Genomic DNA, 26684 nt, shown 5'->3' on the forward strand with positions numbered 1-26684 from the left:
AAAGTCCTTCCTCGAGAGCGGGTTCCCACCGCCGGTCCATCACCCCGGCCTGGGTGAACAGGGGACAAGGGTTGGGAGCACCCTCTCGTTGGCACGGGGCAGCGTTCTGCCCCCGATGCGTGCCCGCCCTCGTAACAGCGGTCATCCCCTGGCGCGACTGCATCCCGCTCCCATGTGTCTTGGGGCGGCACACGAGGTTGCGGCCGGCCAGAGAGCCTGCCAGAAAGTCTCTCCTGAGTCAAAAGCGACGGTCCTGCAGACACACGGGGGTAAACTGCTGAGGTGCATTCTCCTGCCGCCACACAACTGGTTCGTTGGACACATCCAATACAGGCCGTTCCGGGATGGGAGATGACGCATCATACGGAGATACAAATTTCTTCAACCACGACGGGTGAACATGCCATAACCGCCGGCCACATCGAATTTGTACACTCTGGTCCCGACGAGTCTCCACGATTTCAACGGGACCCTGCCAGGGTCGATGGAATTTTGGCGACGTGCCCACCGGCACCATAGGGCAGTGCAACCAAGCCCTATCCCCCACTCGCCATGGCTCCCGCGGAGGCTGTGTACCGTGCAGGCATTCGTTAGCAGCCTGCCTCTGCTTTGTGTTACTCAACGAGGCCGCTCTAGCTTCCTTCAGACGGTCCAATGCCACCTGCATGGGGGCAGGCACCGCCAATGACCTCCCCTTCGCTTGGACGCCCAACCTGACCAGGGCTGGGGCTTCCAGTTCCCAACCGTACATTAAGTAGAATGGCGAATACCCCACCAAGGCATGTGGGGCCAACCTGTAAGCAGCCAGGGTCGCCACAATGTACAGATCCCAATCAGTTTGTGCCGAATTAACCTGCTGGCACAACATAAACGTCAGCATCCTATGCAGGTGCTTGACCATCCCGCCGGTTTGCGGGTGGTAAGGGGACATCCGCACCTTCTTGACACCCAACATGTCACACCTCCTCCAAGAGCTTGGAGGAAAAATTTCTGCCCTGGTCCGTCAGCAGCCACTCCGGAGCCCCCTTGTCAGCGACATACCCATTTACAAAGGCATCCGCTATGGACGCCGCCATCTGGTCGGCCAAAGGGCAGGGAAAGGGCCATCGTGAAAAGTACTCCATCCCCACCAGTAGGTATCTACTTCCTCGAGGAGTGGCGGAGAAGGGGCCCAAGATATCGAGGTTCATGAGCTCGTTTACCCGGGAAACTTTAATGGACTGCAGGGGAGTGGTTCGCACGACCGGCGGGGGCTTCCAGCGCGCACAGTCCGCGCACTCCGATACCCGACGGCAGATATTGGCGGACATGCCTGGCCAAAAATAGCGAAGGCGTAGTGCAGCCTCGGTCTTACAGCTACCTAGATGGAGCAACTGTCGGACGTGAACATCGAAGCATGGCTGACTCCGCAGGGATGAGGGCACCACCAGAACTTTACGGTTCACAGTCGCATCCCAACGCATCAACAAGCCTTCCCTCATGAGGAAAAACTTTACTGACGTGAGGAGATCGTCAGCGCGTGCCGTCTCCGCCAGCTAGCAAAGCGGTGCCAAAGCCGCGTCTGCCTGCTGCTGGTCCCTCCATTCCCGCAGGATGAGCCCCAAGTTGCTATCAAGCGATACCGGCGGCCTCGCCCGGTCCGTGTCCCCGGCGGAAACCGGCGCCACGATCTCGGGTTGCGCTGCGGCCGGCGGTCTACAGCGTGCGGATCCGTCGCCGCAGGCGCACTTAACGGGGGCTGCCAGTCTGGACAAAGCATCAGCGTTCGTATGCCTGATTCCTTTCCGATGCACCACTCGATATGTGTACTCATGCAGCTGCTCCAACCATTGGGCCATCTGACTGGTCGCTTGGTCAATGCGGAGTGAGTACTGCAATGCCACATGATCCGTCCGAACAGTGAAGTCGTGGCCGTACAGGTAGGGCTGAAACTGCTGAACAAAGTGGACGACGGCAAGCAGCTCGTGGCGCGTAACGCAATACCGCTGTTTGGCCTGTGGCAAGACGCGACTTCCATAGACAATGACAACCTCTCTCCCCTCCTGAATCTGGGAGAGAACGGCCCCGATGCCCACGTCACTCGCATCCATGTCCAGCAGGAATCAAAAAATCGGGGTGTGTTCGGGGCGGCGCTTCTGTCAACCGCTGGCACAGTGTCAAGAACGCGTCGGTCTCTGCCTGGCTGCAACGAAATGACTGTTCCTTCGCCGTGAGCGCATGCAAGGGCTTAGCGATGGTAGTAAAGTTTTCGATGAATCGGCGGTAATAGAATACAAACCCCACAAATCTACGGACTTCAGGCACGGATGTGGGTGTTGGGCAATGACGGACGCACGCCGTTTTGTCGGGATCTGTCGCGACCCCCGACGCATTAACGACATGACCCAAGTATTTAACGGAGGAGCGAACCAGATGGCACTTGGAGTGTTTTAACTTGAGCTTGGCATCGCAAATTTTCCAAAACACCTGTCGCAACCGGGTTAAGTGCTCCTGGAATGTGCGAGTGAACATGATCACATCATCGAGATAGATGAGGTACGACTCCCACTGCAATCCCGCAAGTACCTGCTCCATCAATCGCTGGAAAGTGGTGGGAGCCGTCTGTAAACCCATCGGCAAACAGTTGAAATGAAAGAGACCTTGAGCTGTTCTGAAAGCTGTTTTCAGTCTGGATTCGGCATCTAGTGGTAGCTGCCAGAATCCCGCCAAAAGGTCCAGTGTGGAGAAATGTTTTGCTCCTGCGAGTGCATCCAATGAGTCGTCTATGCGCGGAAGCGAGTAGGCGTCCACCAAGGTAACTTTGAAGTCTACGCAAAAACTCAAAGACCCATCCGATATCTTAACCAATACAACCGACGCCCCCCACGGACTCGTAGATGGCGATATGATGTCTGACTCCATCATCTCCTGCACTGGCCGCCGCACATGTTCCTTCTCGCTAGAACCCATCCTGCAGGCATTTTGCTGAATGGGTGGCACATCGCCCGTATCAATGTGGTGCTCTATCAGCGTCGTGTGACCAACATCATAGGGACCCTGACTGAACACGTCTGCAAAGTCTCTCAACAAAGTCCAGAGCTCTTCCAATTTCCTTGCTGACAGATCGCTGTTCTGTGCCAGGAGCGCGTCTATCCATGACATGTCATCTGCGCCGACCGATGGGCTGTCCAATTGCATATTGTTCGCCTGAGAGTTCGAATGCATGGGACTGACATTTGCAAACAAGGTCCCTTCCTGAATTGTAATGGATGTATCAGCCGTGTTGAGGACCTGCATGAACAGTGGCTGATTCCTGCGCACGAGTGTGTCAGCTGCTGCTAGGCAATGGCGACCCACCACCGACGGTACTGCAGAGACAATGAGCGGTGCATCCAACTGGGAGGTGACGAGCGGGGTGCAATATCGGAGCGGCACCAAGGCCTGCGCACCAGGCGGGATTGAAACCATAGTCCTGACCAGCGCCTGAACTCGTGGACGCTGCTTTGGTTCCCCGCCTGGACGCAAGAAATACAAGCGACCCCCCGACAGGGTTTCGACGCAGCCTTCGTCCGTCAGAATGCGAAGGGTGATGTGACTCAACAGGTCCGTGCCCAGCAAGCAGGGAACCGTGAGCACACTGGAGACCAGTACCGGAGCACGTACCTCCAGCTCCCCAATGTGGACCGGCACTACCACTTGGCCCATTATCCCCATACTTCCCCCATTTGCGGCTATGTACCTGGCCTGCACGGTGCGAGACAACACTGTCCCTCCAGTAACAAGTCAAAGACACGCAGGGATATAATGCTGGCTGACGCTAACCCCTGCCACCGAGCCTACCAACACGGATGTCCCAGCCGTGGCCGCCACCACCCTTCTGGCCAACCGATGCCACTTATTAACCGTGTCCGGCCACAGGCCCGGACCCTCAGCAAGAATCTTAGCCACCGCCCCCGAAGAATGAGATGCGTGATGGGGTGAACCTGGGTTGGGTGGTTCCGGCCGGGTGTCCAAGGTATCAACATTCGCCTGAGTCGTAACAACCGTGGACTGAGGCTGACTATCCGGGCTGGTCGTCCCCGGTGCACTCATCCTGCTGCGGCATCCGTGGGCAATGTGTCCCTCCCGACCGCAGTGATGGCAGATGACTTCGTTGGTTACCCGAGGATGATCTCCTGCCTCGCGAGGTGCCCAGCGCCGGGGTCGGCGCTCTGCTTCCCGCGGGATCCTCGGGTACTGCCGCAGGGCCGCCACCATCTCTCCCTCGTTCTCCTCCGGCGGCGCATGTCTGGTTGGGGGCCGTGGCAGCCCTCTCGACGCCACCACGATTCCACGCAACGTGTGCCATCTCTTCGTAAGCACAGAGATGTCGTGTGACCCATAGCGAGGTGCGGGCTTCTGTTGTATATATAGGCCTTTTTTCAAAAATTAATATTCAGAATATTTGTTCCAATTTTTTTAATAATTGATCTGGGCGAGCATGGGACATGAAAGGGTGAGGGACAACCCGCTCCCTCACAGCAGATGCCTTTCACACCGAACAAGCAACGGAGATAAGGCATGAAAGGTAATTAAAAAAACAAAAACAAAAGAGAAGGGGGAGGGGGTTTAGCTAATGAAATTCTGGAAAACTCAACAGAACTTCAAAAGGCCCCCTCAAAGCAATACAGACAGTAGGCGCCACGATATTTTTTTTCATTTTTCGTTTCCCTTAATACAACGGTTAAAAGTTCAGATCTTAGCGACAAAGATTAAGTCGATATCGTAATCTGCCAACACACTCACCCAGATTAAAAACCAGACTGCAGTCACATTGGTGGCCTTGATTTATTAATTACCTTATTTTACTCCCCTTCACCTCACATATTGTCTCTTGTTGTAGCTTGTTATCTACGTGACCTTACCAAAAACCAAGGAATATGAATTCCAGCAGTCAAGAAAACATAAGTGAAAACTTAGTTACATCTAACCTCAGGACATTAAAATATAACTCGAGTAAAACAGCACAATCCCTGTATACAGACAACAAAGGTTAATAAAACCCTAGGAATATACGTGGTACTAACAATGATAAATCACAAATCTTGAATAAACATAAACCAAATAATAATTATGAAGTATTAGACCAAGGGTCATCCAGGAGGAATGAAGCGAAATAGCCCCACCACACAGGACCAAGATAAAATGTATTCCATAGAGAGAGAGCCTCCCAACCGCCTTTGTCTCCCAGCAGCATGTGGTAGCAATAAAATCACAAAGAGAGAGACAAATGTAACACCCCTGCGAGGGAAGACTGGGGAGCAGGGGAATGGAACTCACAGGGAGAACACCCTCCCTCCAGAGAGTTTATTGCAAAATCATAAATCGAGGTAGCAATTTGGGGCATCTATTTTTCCACGGATGAAAAGATGGCTTGAGGTGGGGGACAGGAACCAGGCCAGGGTGAGACTTAACAGATTGCTTAATAAATCAGAACACACACACACACACAGACATACGTACAGCTGTTCTCACAAGCTGAGAGCGAAATCAAAGGAAGTTCCAGTCAATTTGTGAGAAGGCGAGCCGAGGGGAGAGATTTTTCACGTAAAAACAGAGACACGGCCCATACATCGTTACTCCAGCCAGTGACAGAAGACTCCAGCCAGCTACTGCAAATGCTACTGCAAGGGACAGAAGAGCTACGACCAGCGAGCAGACTCCGGGGCATGGCTTCGAGATCAACCATGGGTGTCGTGTCTCGCAGAGAGAAGGGATGGTGTGTTGTTAAGAGCTGAGTTCGGCAGTGACCGACAGAATATCGCTGAAAGTTTTATTCTACATGTATCCTGATGTTTTGAGTCGCTTGCAAAGTCAAGGATTGCGATAAGTTGTATTGTACTAAGCTTTCACAGTTGTTTAAGAGGGTGCGAATACAATTTACAAGTTTTGAGAGTGAGTCCCAGCTCCCACGAGCAGCTGCAGCTCGAGTTGAACTGACGAGCAACGTCAAGCAATCAACCTCGACAAAGGGCGGAAGGCGCCAAGCATTGTCCAAGCTAGCATAGCAGAGAACCAGCTGCACACATAATCGTGCGCCGCCAGAGAGCACGGAGCAGGAGAGAGAGCACGCAGCAGCGCCACCGAGTGCCACCGAGCAAGGGTGTCAGCTGCCAGCGGACAAGCGTTGTGCCGACTCAGCTCATCCAGCAGGAGAAAGAGCCTGACCAGCCGCCCGTGAGGAAGAGGAGAGCGCCGGCGAGAGCGCCGTGGGTTCGACCCACACACAAACCGACCGGCACCAGCCTATCGGCCAGTCAGTCGGCGCTAGGCAATCCTATGCGATAGGCTGCAAACACACACACACGTCAGCAGCAGCAGCTTGGGAAGGAGGTTACAGCCGCAACCATGGTCTGCTAATGTATATACGACCGGTCAACAGACGGCAGCCTGTCTGGCTGAATGCCGAAAGCTGTTGTTTCTTAACTACAACATTCGTTTGTTTGGATATAATTACTAAGTAAGTAACACCTAAAGATTTGATATTTAGTGACTCTTACTGCAGGCTCTGAATGATTAGTTTTAGATTTCTTTTTAATTAAAGTAGCATTGCATCATGACATAAATCATAAATCTTGTGTTCGGTAACTTCGGTTATATACCTTTCTGTTTCAGTCTCGGTCGAAAGGTTAGTTAAATTTTCAGTTTCGGCTTTGGTTTCGGCCCAAAGTGTAGTTAAACTTTCGGTTTCAGCTTCGGTTTTGGCCGAAAGTGTAGTTACACTTTCGGTTTTGGCTTCAGTTTCGGCGGAAAGTCAATTCTTAACTGCTTAAGCAGCCAATTCCAATCACCCAACAAGGGATCGTCTCATTAACATAATTTATTCAGTTACACCGCCGCTCGTTGGGGGAGGGGATTGTGTGATGAACCCCGCAAGTGACGTCATGTCATCTCCTGCTTCCGCGTGACGTCACAAGATACCAGGAAGCTGCCGATCATTGCGCGCGCTCACTGAGATCCGAGGTGAGAAGTTCACATCGTGGTGGTTGTTGTTGTTGTTGTTGTTTACCCAGGTAGAGCCTCGCTCCTCTCGTAGGGATATCAATTGAGGAGCAGCGAGTATGGAATTGATGTCCAGATTGGAACATTACAACGCGGGGCCTAGCCATGCGGGGCCTTGCCTCCTGCCCTCGCCTGATCGCATTTGCTTTAATTATCTTCTGTTGTAGCAATGTGAAGACATAGCCACAAAGGAACGAAATATAAGAATGTAAGTTGTTGGAGGGAGTCATTGTTTGTCGTGATTGAAGTGGGTATGAATAGTATGTGTGTGGTGGCGTGTACATGTATAATTATGTAAACGCGATTGCGTGTGTGCATGCTTTTCAGTCCTTACCAGGCGATGTATACTTGATGTATTTAGTTGTAGCTGTTGTATAGCGTCTGTTGTGTAGAAGGAGGTCGGTAGTGCTGGTACGTAGATGTAGATATTTTAGAATCGTACATGTTTTTTTTTATACATATTGCAGTATGAGGTCAGTCGTGAACGTTCAGCGAGGGCAGTAAGGAGCCAGAAGTGGATGGATTTTGCGGCAAACCTGATAATAGGGAAGGATAACGTGGTAAATGAGAATAAATAGTTGAGCAGCATTCTTTCATTAGACTGTTTAACACTGTGTGTCCATCAAGTCCATCTGAGACCATCTCTCGCCCTGCCATACTGGCATCGCACCCGCCCCTCACCCTTCGTCCTGCGGATGGCGAGCGCACAGGATGGCGCCACGTAGCCATTTCAGGCTGGGCTCGACCGGGATACATAAGTCACCCGGCCACAAGGTGCTTGTTGGCGAACACAACCCCCAGGCCTGGCTCTAGGTGTGATATCAATATAGAATATCTGTAAGGATGCCCCCTAATAGACTTCCCCTGGCACTTTACCAGACCCCGGGGCTGGCCCAGGACACGCTGGTGGGACGATGTCACTCCGCTGGCCTGGGAACGCTTTGGAATTCCCCAGGTTGAGCTAGAGTCTGTCGCCAGGGAAAGGGAGGCCTGGACCGCCCGAATCTGTGTGCTGCCACCGCGAGCATCACCAGGACAAGCGTTTTTAGAAACGAACGAACAAACCTGTCATTCTTCTTGGCCACAGATATTACTCTGTGGATGCAAAATATGAACTTATTTAAATGACCATCTGTACTGGCTTATACAATGAAGGCTGGTCTGCCTATGATTAATCCTTAATTCAACCAGACTATTTTGTATTAAGCTTACAGATCCTTAATATATCAATATAGAATATAATCATGAGTCTCTTTGACAGGCGAGGCTGCATTGGTTCGGTCATGAATCCTGCATTCCCAGTTACCGCATGCTCAAGCAGCTTCTCTTTGTCCAGATATTAGGGGATAAACAGGCATGGCATTGGCTAGAGAAGAGATTGGAGGATGTAGAGGTGATCGGAACCGCCAATGACTGGTATCAGTAGTGTCAATATTGTCCTCTGTGGAGGAGGCCCGTGAGGTATGCTGCAGGGCAGTTATGATAGATTTGCTCTGCGTCAACGATGAGGTCGGAGGAGTGATTCATGAATAGGTGGAACGCTGGGTTCCTAAAACCCAGCAAAACAAAGGGGAGCACAGCTTTTTCATCTGTCAGTCATTTCTTGACATCTGGATCATTCCCATCATCTGCTGACAAAAGAATCCACACTTACATGGCCATAAATTGCACCTATCATGGCATTAACACTGTGATAAGGTAACTTCCAATTCGTCATGAATGGTGGATGTTTTGTTTATATAATATGTTAATGATACATATGAGATGTATGTGTATTTAAGAGTTTATCTTTGTGGGGAGCTGTAGCGCAGTTATTTCACTGCATTATGAACGCAACAATTAGTTTGATTATCGCCGACAGCAAACATGATTGAAAACACTAATAAAAATATGTTTTGTCCCTGGGTAGTAAGTGTTATTTTTCTAATTGCTTATGCCTCAAAAGTACAGAAAATGGCTATTATTACCCACAAACTTTGCGTTTGACCAGGACAGTGATATTTTGCAATTCAGCTTTTTACTTACATGCTTTTTATGAACTCACTCTGTCTGTTGTTGTTGTCGTTGTTGTATCCTCAAATCTTGTAACTCAATTTTTACCCACTTCTCAAAATGGTATCGACTGCAAACTTGGTATACTTATGTCATACTGATGACAATACTATTTTCTATCATAAAAAATAAAAAAAGAGATGTTTTAAAACATTTTTTATATGTTATGTTTCTGCTTGGCTCTAATTGTCCACTGTAAACTGATGTTGGCTGTAAATGACCATGGTCCCTTATGTTATGGCAAGCTTCGGGGCCACTTCCTGGAGTTCTTCCATTACTAGTGTAGAGCCGTTGTAGCCGTTGTAGACGGCCTGATTTAGACTTGCCGCGGGTGGCAAACAAACACAATGGGCGTGGCTACGTCGGTACGCGGAGCAGGTGCTCGCAGCGACGTCCTCGCCGTACGCTGGGATCCCCTACAGCCCCTCCCCTCGGGGGGAGATGGCTATTTAAGGCGGTGAGCCGAAGGGCTCTGGGTCTAGTGTTAAGCTGTAACCAGTGAAGAAAGAAGACCAGCTAGACCGGCCCTGGAACTCCCTGGGATCGCTGTCCTTTTAAGGACCGACCAGGCAAGCCAGCGGCGTGGCCCCCAGAGCCCAGAACCGACGCTCTTCTAAGAGCGGGGTCTGGGTATTCGGGGTGCCGTAACCTAGGTGTAAGCTAGCTGTGAGCTAGGCTGTTGTGTTCCGTAGCTAGACGGGTGAAGGGGCCGATACCCCTTCAGTTACTGTAAGTTTCCGAGTTACGTGCTGGTGTTAATAAATAAGCGTGTGCCTCCAACTACGTGTCAAGTCTCCCTGGAACCATACTACACTAGTACGGTATATTTAATGAAAGCGTGTTTAAAAAAAAAAGTGTTTTTTAAATATTACTTATTTCAATGAGAGAACTTGTGCATTTGTGTCATACCTTCATGTAAAGTCCTGGTCACAAAAGCAAAGTTTGTGGGGAATAATGGCCATTTTCTATACTTTTTAGGCATTACCAATTAAAAAATAACACTTGCTAACCAGGGACAAAAATCGTGTTACATAGTTTAAGTGAAAGCTGAACTTATTGTGGGCCTCTGCTATGTTGATTGATCTTGAATTAATTACATGGTGAAGTGAGGAAGCATTAATACTGAGCAGATGAAGGCGGCAAGGCATGGTTTTGGACACACCACCACCTTTTTACCATGCCAATGTGTGACAGTGTCAAGTTTGTATTTTCAGTAATGTATATTTACTATTGAACATGGAGGTTAAATCAAAACAATAGTTTAATTTATTTTTCCTCTGGAACTTTTTACGTGAATGGAAACAGTCAGGAAAATATCTCGGCACATATGCAGCTGAATTTAGATCTGTTCATCCGAGCATTCAAGCAAATCTGAGCCTGGCTTCACACCTCGAAGTTTCGATTGAACATTAATTTATGCATTTCTGCATATTACAAATAGTATTATTTTCAACACCCTTTGCTATGTTAGCAGAATTTTTCTTAAATAAATATTGCTTTCGTAGCTAGACAGCCGAAATTGTGTGCTTGGAGTTTTTGGTTAACATTCATTTTGAAGATACTAGGGCATCCAGGCATATTTATGACCATTTGCCATCTCATTGTGTGCCTTAACAGCCCGTGTGATGAATTGGGGAATCTTTTTCACTACATCATGAAAAGATTAATAAGTATAGACGTGTAAGTCACGTGTGACTGTGTATATATTCATTCCTCTGTGCCTCGATACTGACGTAGATGGTGTGGATATGTTTTTCTATCTGCAGCTGATGCTTCCTCTGACGCTTCCTCTGCAGAATTGATCTGATGGAGCAAAGGCACTCAGCGCAGCTCGGCACAAGAAGGAAACAATGCGACCAGTATGCAAACAGCACGGTTCGTACTGGAAATTTGACACAGCACCAGAGAACACACACAGAAGAGAAACCTTTCAAGTGCACTGTGTGTGAGGAGGTATTTTCACAGTCATCACATCTTTCAATACACCAGAGAACACACATGGGAGATAAACCGTTCAGGTGCACTTTGTGCCTGAAAGCGTTTGCACATTCATCACATCTTAAAATACACCAGAGAACGCACACAGGAGAGAAACCCTTCAAGTGCAGTGTGTGTGGGAATGCGTTTGCAAAGTCATCATATCTTCAGGGCCACCAGAGAACACACACGGGAGAGAAACCCTTCAGGTGCCCTCTGTGCGGGAAGGCATTTGCACAGTCAAGAGATCTTAGGAGCCACCAGAGAACACACACGGGAGAGAAACCCTTCAAATGCAGTGTGTGTGAGAAGGCATTTGCACTGTCATCAAATCTTAAAAACCACCAGAGAACACACACAGGAGAGAAACCTTTCAAGTGCACTGTGTGTGAGAAGGCATTTACAGAGTCATCATATCTTAAAAAACACCATAGAACGCACACAGGAGAGAAACCTTTCAAGTGCACTGTGTGTGGGAAGGCATTTGCACAGTCATCCATTCTTCAGAGCCACCAGAGAACACACACAGGAGAGAAACCCTACAATTGCACTCTGTGCGACAAGGCGTTTACATGGCCATCTGTTCTTCAGAGCCACCAGAGAACACACACAGGAGAGAAACCCTTCAAGTGCACTCTGTGCGGGAAGGCGTTTTCACAGTTAGCACATCTTCAAAGACACCAGAGAACACACAGGCATCAGACGACCCCCAAGGAGTGTGATCTGAAATCGACTTGTGAAAGTCAAAGTGCTGTAATTAGCCCATCCCTCCTGAAACAAGAACCAGAAGAAAATCCCAACTTGGACACTTTAAAAGGTATCAAGGTGAAATGTGAAGAGGCAACAGTGAAGAGCGAAAAAGTTAAGGTAAAATGTGAAGATGTGATGGTGAAGAGCGAAGAAGTGATGGTGAAATGTGAAGTGATGGTAAAATGTGAAGATGAAGATTCAACTCCAAAATCGGACCTTCACATTTATGGAGGCAACATGAAGCAGGAGGAGAATTCTGACTGTGAGGCAGAGCCAGGCAACTCCCAGCAGTTTGTGGAAGTGGAGGTGTGGGTGGACTTCCTAGACAATACAAAGTCAAATGGAGACCTGGTAGATGTGTAAGCTTAAGACAATGAAGCTCCAATCGATTCACGTTTGTTACGGGCCTTTAATGAAAATAATGTGAAGTTGAACACTCCATTTCTAAGTTCATCCTGCAGAGCAAGAGCGGCCAGTGTTTGCGGCCAGTGTTATGTTATAATATTAGCATTTATATGGTGCTTGCTTAATTGCCTCAGCAATTCGGAGTTTTGTATCAAATCTCATCACAAACACTTGAAGAGCATGTTTTATATATGCCTTTTCCAAAAAATTATATTAAGAGTGATTCTGCCCTTTTTTATATAATTTTGATTGGGATGTAGTGCTGGGGCACGGAAAGGGTGAGTCCCCCCCTGCCTCCTACCTTACCACACAAAAGACAGCTGGGGGATAATTACTCACAAGCCTGCTTGGGAAGTTATAAAATGTTATTTAAAAAACTGGCAAACCCAAGGGGGGGCTAATGAGATTCTGCGGGACATCCCCAGTTGACTTCAGGAGAAAGACAGAGACAAATATGCACCGTATCACCTTAATAGACTGTAGGTTGCAAGTCTTGTTAGCGAGCACCTATAAAGGCCGGCACAGCGCACGAGGGGGTGGGTGGCCAGCACCACGCCTGGCCGCCTTTGTCTCCCCAGTGGTGATGTCTACTACACGTCGCCTGGTTCGCTGTGTTCCTACCAAGGCAACATTGCCGCAGACCCCAAGCTGTGTTCTTGCCAAGGCAACATTGCCACGGACCCCAAGCGGTGTTCCTGCCAAGGCAGCATTGCCGCAGACCCCAAGCTGTGTGCCTGCCAAGGCAACATTGCCACGGACCCCAAGCTGTGTGCCTGCCAAGGAAACATTGCCACGGACCCCAAGCTGTGTTCCTGCCAAGACAACATTTCCGCAGACCCCAAGCTGTGTTCCCACCCTCACACTTCCCCCCCTGCTTGCCTAGATATCCCTGCCGGCGAAGGTGCGATGCATAGAGAGAGAGAGATGCCACCCACACCGAGGTTGCGGCCTAGCTCGCGCCCTCACACTCTTCCAAAAACTGTAGCACACGGACGAGAAGCCGTACATGTGTGGCGAGTGCCGCAAGACGTTTTCTCGTGCTCGGCCTACAAGTATATATTTTTTCTTTTCGCTTGTGTGTTAAACTGTGTGTAACCCTGATATTTTGAAGATGGCAATTCTCCTGCTGCGTATACTACTGCTGTCCCTCCCGGTCATATCTAGTGCCACACTCAACTCTACAAACGGCTACTCACGTTACTTCGTGTCCATACTTATTGCAAAATTTTCCACGATGCTGATCCATGCATAGCAATATTCACAATAGCTTTCAGTAATGAAGGCTGATCTTCCTCAATTTTCGGCCTACCAGACTTGGCCCTGACGTTCAGCCATGTGCATAGGTCTGGATTATCTTCAAACAGAGCATTTAATTATTTTCTTTCTTCTCATCTCTTGCTTTCTGTGCTCTTTTTTGATCACCCTTTTTCTTCAACTGGTTTTCCAATTCAGTTTTTTTTCTTCTCTGGCAGTTCCCCATCCATTTGCTGTGTAAGTATTCCTCGTTTTTGGCGTTCGTACAAGCCGACCAGATCAGAATTCAGAATGTCAGTCTGTGTCTACTAAATACAGCTGGGCTGTAGCAATTCTTGATGTTACTGAATTGCTAGTACTAGGCGCTGAATCATCAGCCTGAGCGTCGGTCACTTGTCCATCAGACTGTGATACAGAATTCTGAGGTATTTTGACGGGCACATTTTTTTTTTATCGGCAGATGTTTGTTTAGCCCAAAACGAAGTGATCCTTTTCTGGTGGTGGGAATCGCCTTTAATTCTTGCAACCAATGATCAACTTTAACTTGCAAATCTGGATAATTTTTCATGCCATTCCACTTTTGAACCAGTTCTTCTTGGCAAACCTTTCTGCTCTTTTTAAATTTGAAAGAGAAAAAAATTAAAGTACCCCCATGGGTTCCCCCTTATCACCAGTGATAGCAAATGTTTTCATGGAGAAATTTGAAACATGCCATCTAGACATCCACCTACGTCCTTCCTTGTGGAAAAGATATATAGATGACACTTTCGTCATTTGGCCACATGGCCTGCCAGCATTGAACCAATTTCTCAACCACATGAATTCCATACACCCATCCATGGAGAAGGATGGTAAGCTACCATTCCTGGATGTTTTATTTGAGAAGCGACCTGATGGCTCGTTGGGACACTCTGTCTACAGGAAAGCCACCCACACAGATTCCTATCTGAAACCTGATTCCCACCACCATCCGGCACAGAAAAATTCCCTCATCAAGACACTACACCATAGGGCCCACTGCATTTCTGACCAACACCACCTAGCCAGTGAACTGAAACACGTACACCAAGCCCTCAAGATGAATGGGTAATCGGACTGCATTATCCGCAATGCTGTTTCTTCAACCATGGAGAAACAACCCCCTGAGACGCCGATCAAAACCATCACGTTACCATACATAGCAGGCGTTACCAAAAAGATTTCCAAAATCTTAAACAAACACAAGATCCAGGTTCTATTCAGTACAGTACACAAAATTCGTGATCTAATCCCATCTGTGAAGGATGTCATTCCTGACATGCAATATCCTGGAGTCTACAAACTAAGTTGCACCTGTGGTGGGTGTTACATTGGGGAAACGAAACGACATATCTCGGACCGTGTTCGCGAGCACAAGTCAGATCTGAAACACGGCAGAACTAATACCTCCGCCGTGGCTGACCATTGCTATAACGCTGTGGGCTCTCATGATATTGCTTTTTCCGAGACCAAGGTACTCTGCAAACCTTCGGGCAACTATCAAAGGTTTGTTCATGAAGCCATCCAGATATATAAACATATACATAACTTCAACCGAGAAGATGGATACAAATTGAGAAATCATTGGAAGGATGTTATTAACCAGGTAAAACCTTAACTGCTTTATGGTGTTGCCTTCATATCCGCATCTCCAGTTTTCGTCAGCCTCCCACTCCCAGCACCCCCCCCCCCCGGCATTTTGCCGTACTTGCCCTTTAAACCCTTGTAGCAGCACTTCACTTTGCAGCGTTCCAATCCCCCTACCCCACACACCCCTCTCTATCTCGTCTCCCTGGCTCCTGCCCCCTCTCTTACCTATATGGCCTCTTATTACAGCAGCCCTTTTGCCCACTTCAGCAATTGTTTCTTGCTGTGGTTGTCCCACCTGATGACGGACGCTTGTGTTGTGCCCGAAACGTCGTGATTTAATTTATTTTATATATATGTGACTTTACCAAAAACCAAAGAGTACTTTCTGCTCTTTGTTGGATATGCCTGCACGTACGCATCAAAAAGACACTGGTACATTTTATTTGTAACCATCATAGCGTTCAATTTGCTTTAAAAAATATTATTTGAGATTTTATTGGTGTAATATAAACATAACATTTTTTAAATGTATATTTTCATTATGATTTGAGTTGAAAGTAATATTTTAAATAGATAAAGTTAAATTCATGAATTATTTGATTACGTATTCTATGATTATTTGATTACTATTGTAGTGACATATGACGTCACTAATGTGCCGGGTCTGTACACACATGATGTCACTGCTATGTTGGGTATGTATGCGTGACGTCACTGCCGGGTTGGTATGGAGGCTGTTGACGAGTGCCACGGGGGTCGTGTCAGGCCGTGGCACTCTAAGTGATCCCGACTGGACACGTGACCCGATCACGTGGTCGGGGAGTAGAGCCTTCTCGAGGGTTCGAGAAGGGGGGCGTGGCCAGGGTGTGGCCAGCCACGCCAAGGGGCTTATAAGCGGGCTCAGCACAGAGAGCCGGGCTGTTCGTGACTGGGTTGAAGACGCCTCATGAAGAATCTGAGGAGATAAGCCTCCAGTCATCATGCACAAGCAGAAGCCTCCTGGCTTGGCCACGCCAAGTAGTACTCGAGTGTTAGCAAGATTAAGACGGTGGTCACCACCTTATGTATAGGGTGTGTGTTACAGTTGTGTTACAGTTGTGTTGCAGTTGTGTTAAATAAATAGTGTTGCCTCCACACGAGTGTGTGCGCCTCTGTCGAACCATTACACTATAATTACTCAATTAACTCAAACTGAAACTGATACGAAGTATTTAAAAAAGTCAAATAAGCCAGGACAGAGCACCTTCATAGAAACATGTAAAAAAACTACATTTCAATTATATGCACAATTTATTTTATTTGTGCGAATGATTCGTTTTTGCGCACAATTTATTATTTTTTGCACAAAATACTAAATCGTGCACAATATTCTGAATCGTGAGCAGTTAATTTGTTTTACTTCGTTTCCATAAGGGAACTCGTAGTTAAATCAAAGATCCTAAATGGTTAAATTCAGTCACTCATGGTTCATAGTAGGGCAATGGCCAAAAGAAGCATGATGCCATTTTCTGGGTACAAAGAACAACAATCTCATGGAGGAATAATTAATCATGGAGGACGCGTTGGCTATTGTACGCTTGCTGAATGATGTATATTTAGTAGGTACTCCATGATGAATTATCCCTCCATGCTCAAAAGTGGGTGTTTGATATCTTTGTACACGAAAACTTTTCTCGCTATTATTATTTCTTATATATAAAAGTCTCCGCGTGCTCGCGCTTGCGGAGGATTTGGCTCTCGGATGGTGGCCTTCACGTAGAAAAAAATTTGCCAGGTGGCACGCCCTAAGCTCCGCGGTGGGAATAGGCTATTCCGTTTTCCCATCCGCAAACTTTAAAGTAGTTTAATTAACACATCTGTGCAGTTTCTATTTTTTATTATTTACTTATTGCAAGACTTTTGATTTAAAGCTTTCGTGACTGCAGGGATTCATCTTCTTGGTTCTTTCGGTAAAGTCACGTAGAAGGGAAGTAATAAAATAATAAAAATAAAACATAATAAAATTATTCTCACGACGTTTCGGCCACAACGCAAGCAGCCGTCCTCAGGTGAAAACCAGGTCCGTCGAGGCGACAGAGTCTGAAATTCAGACTCTGTCGCCTCGACGGACCTGTCGCCTAGACGGACCTGGTTTTCACCTGAGGACGGCTGCTTGCGTTGTGGTCGAAACGTCGTGAGAATAATTTTATTATGTTTTATTTTTATTATTTTATTACTTCCCTTCTACGTGACTTTACCGAAAGAACCAAGAAGAAGGTTATTGCAAGACGTCGACCGTACCAACTCACGACAATTGCGTGGGGGTGGGGGGGCGGACCCTGCCAAGTCATGCGCGTTCGGTCGAGCTCACGGGGGACATTTTCTTTTACGCGTTTTACAGGCAACACATACACACATCACGCTGCGGATATTTCTTCAGTGTGATGTCCTCTTCACCCCCCCTCCCAACGATGTGTCCAGTTTATACTACAGACTTCGTAGCTAATAATATTTTACTGCTTACATAGCATTCTTCTTGCACGGCCGAGGGATGCTGGGGGGGTGTGGGGGTCGCGGCCCAGCCCCTCGCCTGGCAACGTGCCAACTCTGCCGCCTCGCCAATGTAGGCCAGGACGGGGGCTACGCATGGCACAAGGCCTCAACACGCCTATGGTAAGTACAAATTTCCTAGCTTCTTCCGCTAACAACTCAAGTCCATTGTTTACTATTGTTAAACACATTAGTTGACAAACATTACAATCATAATGTTTGTGTGCTGATAAAACAATACGATTCATTGCTTACTATTATGAAACAAATACGTTGCCAGACATTACAATATTTATCTTTGTCTGCACATACCAATTCTGCTTCATTGTTTACTATTATTAAAGTAATCAGTTGCCAAATCTTACTATTATAATGTTTGTGTCCACATAATAACTCGCGTTCATTGCATACTATTATGAAACAAGTAAGTTTGCCGATATTACAATAATTATGTTGTGTACAGATACCAACTCGGGTATCAGTGCATTGCCAACCTATCATCTACACTGCTAATTTTCATTTTCACCATTTACAGTGTATGCCAGTCTATAATCTATTGCCTGCTTCACCTCACTCGGTGTACTGCCAGCCTTTCATGTCGACTGTAGCAATGCTTATGTCATTGAGTCGGCGTACTGGCAGTCTATAATCTCGACTGTAGCCTGCTTCTCAACTTGTGCGTACCGCTGCTCTTTGATTTACGCTTATTTCTGCTTATTTCTTCAATACATTTCTATTGTTTCCATCGCTCACGTCACGCTATTTACTCATACGTAGTACTGCGATACTGATAGCTGTGCCATCATCGGGGATTGCTGTGCCCATCGATGTGTGTGCGTGAGTCGATGTGTGTGTCTTTTAGTCCATATGTGTGTGCGTGTAGAGCCATGCGTGTCTTTAAGTCCATGTGTGTGTCTGTCTTTTTTGAACGGACAACGCCCCATGTGTGTGTGTCAGTCCATTTGTCTGCGTATCAGTCACTGTGTGTGTGTTAGTCCATGTGTGTGTGTTAGTTCATGTGTGTGCATGGCTTCATCTGAGTGTAAGTCAATGTGCGTTTGTTTGTCTATGTGTGCGTGTACGTCGATGTGTATGTGTGTGTCAGTCCATATGTGTGTGTGTCAGTCCATATGTGTGTGTTAGTCCACATGTGTGTGTAAGTCTATACATGTGTGTGTCACTGTGTGTAAGTCAATGCGTGTGTGTGAGTCGATATGTGTGTGCTAATCCATGTCTGTGTATCTAAAGTAGACGTCTGTGTGTCACAGTCCATATGTGTGTGTAGGGCTATGTGTGTCAGTCGATGTATGTGTGTCTAAGTCCGTGTGTGTGTCTTAGTCCATATATGTGTGTGTAAGTACATATGTGTGTTTACGTCAATGTGTGTGTGAGTCCACGTATGTCTGTGTGAGTCGGTGTGCGAGTCGCTGTATGTGTGTACGTCGATATGTGTGTGTAACTCCATGTGTGTGTATCTCAAGTGAATGTCTATGTGTGTGTGAGTCCATATGTGTGTGTGTGTAAGTCGATGTGTTTGTGTGAGTCGATATGTGTGTGTGTTTCAGTCCATGTGCGTGTGTGTTAGTCGCTATGTGTGCATGCCTCCATGTTAGTCAGTGTAAGTCCATTTCTTTGCATGTCTGTAGGTCCCCATGTGTGTGTCTTAGTCCATGTGTGTGCTTTATTGACCTGATTAAGGCCTATCATACCATCAGTAGGCCTGGCCTCAGGGTTGTTCTTCGTGCTTTCCGAGACCCTCACCCACTGCCCATCCTTAAGGACCTTCATGATGGTGAGCGGCCCCGCGTCAAACTACGTAGCTGTGAGTCAGAACCATTCCCTGTACACCTTGGGTGCAACAAGGATGTCCTCTGGCTCCCACATTATTTTACATATATTTTGACCACGTCGTTTGTGAAGCCTTCAATGGCTGTACCGGAAGATTTCTCATCTGGTACAGATACAATGGGAGGCTGATCGATGCCCAGGTTCGGTCAAGGGATGGCTCCCTATTGCTCAACCACGGTATGTATGCCCATGATCTGCTAATTGCTGCTCACTCGGAGGAGTTCGAAGTGCCGCTGCTGAACCTGGAGCTTGCCACCAAGAGGTGGGGCCTTACCATCAGCCCCACCAAAACTAAGCACCTGCCTGGGTATGTTGTACCACCGGACACTCCACCCCCACAACTCCCAATTGGTGATGGGGCAATTGTGGAGACAGTGGAGAGTTTCCCATACCTTGCCAGTGTGCTAATGACCAGCTCCGGTTTAACAGCAGAGGTCTCACTCCGAATCAGTCGAGCTGCATTATATTTTCGTTGGTTGTGTAACGCTGTGTGGAAGCTACCTGCTCTATCACTATGCATGAAGCTTCAGGTCTTCTCGGCCACGGTCATTCCCTCCCTTCTCTACGCTTGCGAAACTTGGACCCTCCTAATGGAACATTTTCGCCGGTTAGAAACATTTGGGATGGCCTACCTACGATCCATCCAGGGTTTAACCAGGCTGCATTGTGTGAGGAGCTCACAAATCCTTGAAAGATGCGGACAAAGTCCCATCGGTGAGCTCCTCCGGCAGGCAAGGCTGCGTTGCCTGAGTCATGTAGCCCGCATGGCCAGCCACCGCATGCCTAAACAGATTTTGTTCGGCCGGATCGAGGGGGCTAAACGGGCGCGGCACGGGCTAGAGATGACATGGAGTGATGTGGTACAGGAGGACGTGGAGCTGAGTCGACTTGCCGATGACTGGTACCAGCCGTGTCAAGATCGCCCTCTGTGGAGGAGGCTCCTGAAGGACGCTACTGGGGAGTTGGAGGCAGTCGCCCTCCAACAACAACGGAGGACGGAGGAGCGATGCTCACAACAACGAGCGGAGCGCCGGGTGGCTAAAACACAACAAGTTGCCACAGTAGGGGGCACAGGTGCTGCATCAGCCAGTCGTCTCAGTCGACCTGTGCCATCTGGGTCTGCCCCGTGACCTCCTGCCAGCGGGCGTTCGACACTTCACGTGGCCTCAAGGTGCACATAGCCTGGCACAAGCGTTGTGGTGACGTCACCGCCACTTTCTGGCAAGTGGTGGTTGTTCAGTCTATGTATATATGTGTGAGTCCATATGTGTGTGTAACTCTGTGTGTGTGTGAATCGATTTGTGTGTGTAACTACATGTGTGTGTGTTTGCCTTTTTTGCCCGGGCAACGCCGGGTACTTAACGCTAGTATTAATATAAATGTTATCGTTAAATAATAGTATGAAAATGTAATGCTGATATTACAAATGTATATTTAATAAACAAATGTGTGTGATTTCAAATTCTGTCGATTGATATGACAGGAATAATAGTACTTACGTTTTAAAAATTCTTATTCGAAACTATCAATTTATTTGCACTTCCTCTTCCTGACAAAGTATTATCTATATACTGTATATAAAAGGGAAATTTGTGAATGTGTGTCTGTTCAAAATGTTGAGTGTACTTCCTGACATGCAATAAACTTGAAATTTTCCATGTGGGTACTTTCCAGACTGTACACCGTGCACATTGTGTTTTTTTTTAATTGGAGGGGGGGTGCAATAATGCATATTTTTTGCACGGCAAGTGAGCTGTGACGTCACATCTCTGTCATGTGACCCGAGTGCAGAAGCGTCACCCAGTGTGCCTGCTCATGTCACCCCCCCCCAACCCTCCGCGGCTAAAGTGAAATACAAATGTGTTGCAGGTCTAAGGCGTTCTTTGCGCAGCATTGCTTTATTATTTCAGTCGTTTACTGCCGTATATTATAATATAAGCTATACTGTAAATAAAAGGTGACCTTAATGTAAATAATCAAAAAGTTAATAATGAAAATTAATAGAAAATTAGTGTTATAACAATCCTATTTAATTAAGTAGAACGTGGTGTTTATATTTACTTAAAGTTGTCTTCTTGGTTCTTTTGGTAAAGTCACGTAGAAGGGAAGTAATAAATAATAAAAATAAAACATAATAAAATTATTCTCACGACGTTTCGGCCACAACGCAAGCAGCCGTCCTCAGGTGAAAACCAGGTCCGTCGAGGCGACAGAGTCTGAATGAAACAGCACACGAGCTTGGAGCATATATATAAGCTGGGCGCCTTGACAAAGGAATTTGCATATCAAGAGGAATTTAGCATATTTATGGGAAATGCAGGAATGTGATTAGTACTACATATGCATGTGCATTATGCAGGATTAACAGCATCAAAGGGAGCTGCAGTTGCTGCTGCTGCAGTTGCTGCTGCTGCAGTTGCTGCTGCTGCAGTTGCTGCTGCTGCAGTTGCTGCTGCTGCAGTTGCTGCTGCTGCAGTTGCTGCTGCTGCAGTTGCTGCTGCTGCAGTTGCTGCTGCTGCAGTTGCTGCTGCTGCAGTTGCTGCTGCTGCAGTTGCTGCTGCAGTTGCTGCTGCTGCAGTTGCTGCTGCTGCAGTTGCTGCTGCTGCAGCTGCTGCTGCTGCAGTTGCTGCTGCTGCTGCAGCTGCTGCAGTTGCTGCTGCTGCTGCAGTTGCTGCTGCTGCTGCAGTTGCTGCTGCTGCTGCAGTTGCTGCTGCTGCTGCAGTTGCTGCTGCAGTTGCTGCTGCTGCTGCAGTTGCTGCTGCAGTTGCTGCTGCTGCAGTTGCTGCTGCAGTTGCTGCTGCTGCTGCTGCAGTTGCTGCTGCTGCTGCAGTTGCTGCTGCAGTTGCTGCTGCTGCTGCAGTTGCTGCAGTTGCTGCAGTTGCTGCTGCTGCAGTTGCTGCTGCTGCAGTTGCTGCTGCTGCAGTTGCTGCTGCTGCTGCAGTTGCTGCTGCTGCAGTTGCTGCTGCTGCTGCTGCAGTTGCTGCTGCTGCTGCAGTTGCTGCTGCTGCTGCTGCTGCAGTTGCTGCTGCTGCAGTTGCTGCTGCTGCAGTTGCTGCTGCTGCGGTTGCTGCTGCAGTTGCTGCTGCTGCTGCAGTTGCTGCTGCAGTTGCTGCTGCTGCTACAGTTGCTGCTGCTGTTGCTGCTGCAGTTGCTGCTGCAGTTGCTGCTGCAGTTGCTGCTGCTGCTGCAGTTGCTGCTGCAGTTGCTGCTGCTGCTGCAGTTGCTGCTGCTGCTGCAGTTGCTGCTGCAGTTGCTGCTGCTGCTGCAGTTGCTGCTGCTGCAGTTGCTGCTGCTGCAGTTGCTGCTGCAGTTGCTGCTGCTGCTGCAGTTGCTGCTGCTGCTGCAGTTGCTGCTGCTGCTGCTGCAGTTGCTGCTGCTGCTGCTGCAGTTGCTGCTGCTGCTGCAGTTGCTGCCTTATCCATTTTAATATAACACTGCTATATATTTACTATACAATTACGACACCATACATTACTCTGCACACTGCACCATGCCAGTGAGTGGAACGCGGTCTGAAAGTCACCGTAAACGTGAACACAATCAGTTAAGATCCGAAATGGTTTATTACGTCCTTCCAATGATTGCTAAGCCAGAATCCATCTTCTCGGTTGAAATTGTCTCTGTGTTTGTATATGTGGATCGCCTCATATACAAACACAGAGACATATATATATACAAACACAGAGACAATTTCAACCGAGAAGATGGATTCTGGCTTAGCAATCATTGGAAGGACGTAATAAACCATTTCGGATCTTAACTGATTGTGTTCACGTTTACGGTGACTTTCAGACCGCGTTCCACTCACTGGCATGGTGCAGTGTGCAGAGTAATGTATGGTGTCGTAATTGTATAGTAAATATATAGCAGTGTGATACACATTAGGGTGGGTAGAATAATACATAGTGCTATATTAAAATGGATAAGGCAGCAACTGCAGCAGCAGCAGCAACTGCATCAGCAGCAACTGCAGCAGCAACTGCAGCAGCAGCAACTGCAGCAGCAGCAACAACTGCAGCAGCAGCAACTGCAGCAGCAGCAGCAACTGCAGCTCCCTTTGATGCTGTTAATCCTGCATAATGCACATGCATATGTAGTACTAATCACATTCCTGCATTTCCCATAAATATGCTAAATTCCTCTTGATATGCAAATTCCTTTGTCAAGGCGCCCAGCTTATATATATGCTCCAAGCTCGTGTGCTGTTTCATTCAGACTCTGTCGCCTCGACGGACCTGGTTTTCACCTGAGGACGGCTGCTTGCGTTGTGGCCGAAACGTCGTGAGAATAATTTTATTATGTTTTATTTTTATTATTTTATTACTTCCCTTCTACGTGACTTTACCGAAAGAACCAAGAAGATGAATTCCTGCAGTCACGAAAGCTTTAAATCAAAAAAATACTTAAAGTTGCTTATTTTGATGTGACGTCACATTTCCCAACCCCCGTCACACATCGTCACATGACTGACACCCCTCCCCACCCAAGGTGCGTGACGTCATTTCGTTCCAGTACCGCAAGTGACGTCACGTCACCTGCTGCCGTGTGACGTGACGATATACGAGGAAGCTGCTGCTCTGCGCGCGCGCTCACTGAGATCCGAGGTGAGAAGTTCACATCGTGGTTGTTGTCGTGGTGGTGGTTGTTGTTTACCCAGGTAGAGCCTCGCTCCTCTCTCTCGTAGAGATAGCAATTGAGTAGCAGCGAGTATGGAATCGATGTCCAGGTTGGAACATTATAACGTGGGGCCTAGCGATGCGGGGGCTTGCCACCTGCCATCGCCTGATTGCATTTGCTTTAATTCTCGGCTTAAGTTTAATTTGTCTTCAACTGGCTCACTACTTTGAAACTTTTTTTTATTTTAAATATTTCTAGAGTTTTATTTTACCAGGCCATGCCCACTTGAGCTATACTGCTCTTTTTCAGAAGCGACCTGCCCACAACAAAGTGGCTTATCAACGTATGGAAATGTATATCGGTCAAATACTCTAAACGCGTGGTGATGTTGACTCTAAATGTGCAGGGAAAAACCGGAGGATCCAGAGAAAAACCCACGCGACCACGGGGAGAGAGACACGCAAACTCCAAATATACATCCGTAATACAGGTTTGTTTGGGTTAGATCGCGTGAATATATAAATGCGTCGTTAAACCCGTGTGTTGGAGAGCCAAGCCACAACATTTACAATCTTGAGTATGACGTTTTGCCAGTAATACAACCAGCTTCATCAGGCGACAGCCAAATTTTTGTGGCTTGGCTCTGTGGGACTATAAATCAGGTCACTTGGTTTATAGCGCAACACTAACCTTTGCACTACCGCTCCCCACTGGTGCACAAACATTATCATCGGAAGTATAGTTTTTGTTCAGGGATAACTAAGTTACCCGGCTTCGCACAGGTCTCAGTAATCAAACATTAAAAGTAATGCCTTGCAATGTTGCTTTATTAGAATTATTGAATTTTGCCAGTGAAGTCTGTAAATGTATGTGTATATTGTCACGGTTTTTTGTTTGTGTTATACAATCACAGCGCGTTGTTTCATAATGAGGACAGCTTTTAAATTCGTTTCCCTTGGAGAGCTTCAGGATAAGAAATGTTGGATGTTTTGCCATCTGGTGGGTTTAATCGAATGAAGCTTTCATTTTGGCATACATGTCGACAGCAATTTGGTGGAAGAGCTCTTTGCATCTCAAAAAGAGATTGAAGCTGCCGTTTCGCACCATGATCCTGAAGGCAAAGAAGTCCATGGCGGAAATCTTTTGTTGGCAAGCCTGTTGCTGGGTCAGTTTGGCGAACTAGGAAATTGTAGCCATGATCACCTTGCCAGAAAATCAGTATCCATTGAAGAACATCATAGGATCGATGTGTTTCATTTCTGTGTAGGATATTATTCCTCAGTTGCAAGACGATGCCTCGAATGACATGTTCAGCAGTCAGAATGACAGCGACTTCAGATATTGTGAGTGCATTTAAGCGGAACTCATGTTGACCATGTGGAGTTTAGTTGGCATGAATGACAACATTTTACTCTGAAGTCATCTTCTCCATGGCATACTTGAAACTGTAAACACAAGAGTTTACCTTATGGAGCATGTCTTGCCGCAACAATAGGACTTGCATCTTGGTGTTGATGACATTTTTGCAATGCTGGTGAGCCTGTCTAGTATCGAAAGACACGCAAATAGATCTTTGGTAATGTAGGTAGGTAATCAGGTAGTGCCAAAACATGCCATTTTGAAGCATGAGTTCTATCTCCTATTGTTGTTTTGGAATTGGTGGCTTGCATAGGTAGTGTTGGCAGGTATTAATACATGAATAGGCTCGGGATGGTCATTAATTGTGGGAAGCTGAACCATGGTACAGTTAAATCTTGACTTAAAGCTTTTGTGACTGCACGAATTAATATTCATTGGGATGTAATCCCTGACACGCAATATCCCGGCATCTACAAACTAAGCTGTGTCTGCGGCAGTAGTTACATTGGGGAAACTAAGCGACGTGTCTCGGACCGTGTTCGTGAACATAAGGCAGATCTGTTACCGCGTGCTCAAGCTGCTTCTGTTATTTCAGATATGGGCTAAACAGGCATGGCATTGGCTAGAGAAGAGATTGGAGGATGTGGAGGTGATCGGAACCGCCAATGACTGGTATCAGTAGTGTCAATATTGGCCTCTGTGGAGGAGGCCTCTGAGGTATGCTGCAGGGCAGTTACGATATATTTGCTCTGCAACAACGATGAGGTCGGAGGAGTGACACTCACAGAATGGGTGGAACGCTGGGTTCCTAAAACCCAGCTAAACAAAGGGGAGCACAGCTTTTTCATCTGTCAGTCATCCCTTGACACCTGGATCATTCCTATTATCTGCTGACAAGGAATCCATACTTACATAGTCTTAAAGTGCACCTATCATGGCATTAGCACTGTGATAAAGTTACTTCCAATTCGTCATGAATGGTGGATGTTTTGTTTATATAATATGTTAATGATCCATGTGAAATGTATGTGTCTTTAAGAGTTTATCTTTCTGGGGAGCTGTTGTGCAGTTATTTCACTGCATTATGGACTCAACAATTATTTAGATTATCTCCGACAGCAAACATGATTGATTACACTGTGTAACAAAAAAAATTGTCCTTGGGTAGTAAATGTTTTCTAATTGCTTATGCCTCAAAAGTACAAAAAATGGCTATTATACCCCACAGAATTTGCTTTTGTGACCAGGAGAGTGATATTTTGTAA

The 26684-nt window shown here is 47.2% G+C and overlaps 1 protein-coding gene and 1 long non-coding RNA gene across 2 annotated transcripts in view; both read left to right on the forward strand.

The window, feature by feature from the left end:
- The window catches only part of LOC144738218 (uncharacterized), a 55986-nt gene that overhangs the window by 20458 nt on the left and 8844 nt on the right, over nucleotides 1–26684 (forward strand). Inside the window, exons 6-10 of the mRNA XM_078621215.1 lie at nucleotides 1593–1767; nucleotides 1920–2115; nucleotides 4115–4212; nucleotides 10861–12159; nucleotides 12892–13049. Of these exons, the coding sequence (XP_078477341.1) occupies nucleotides 1593–1767; nucleotides 1920–2115; nucleotides 4115–4212; nucleotides 10861–12159; nucleotides 12892–13049 (1926 nt within the window). The remainder of the gene's footprint in view (nucleotides 1–1592; nucleotides 1768–1919; nucleotides 2116–4114; nucleotides 4213–10860; nucleotides 12160–12891; nucleotides 13050–26684) is intronic.
- LOC144738205 (uncharacterized) lies at nucleotides 23459–26075 on the forward strand. Its single transcript, XR_013589174.1, has 4 exons — nucleotides 23459–24047; nucleotides 24467–24550; nucleotides 25328–25403; nucleotides 26015–26075. It is a non-coding gene; the product is annotated as an uncharacterized LOC144738205 (long non-coding RNA).

Source organism: Lampetra planeri, chromosome 78 (genome assembly GCF_965212315.1).
Source record: "Lampetra planeri chromosome 78, kcLamPlan1.2.h2, whole genome shotgun sequence".
Taxonomy (NCBI): domain Eukaryota; kingdom Metazoa; phylum Chordata; class Hyperoartia; order Petromyzontiformes; family Petromyzontidae; genus Lampetra; species Lampetra planeri.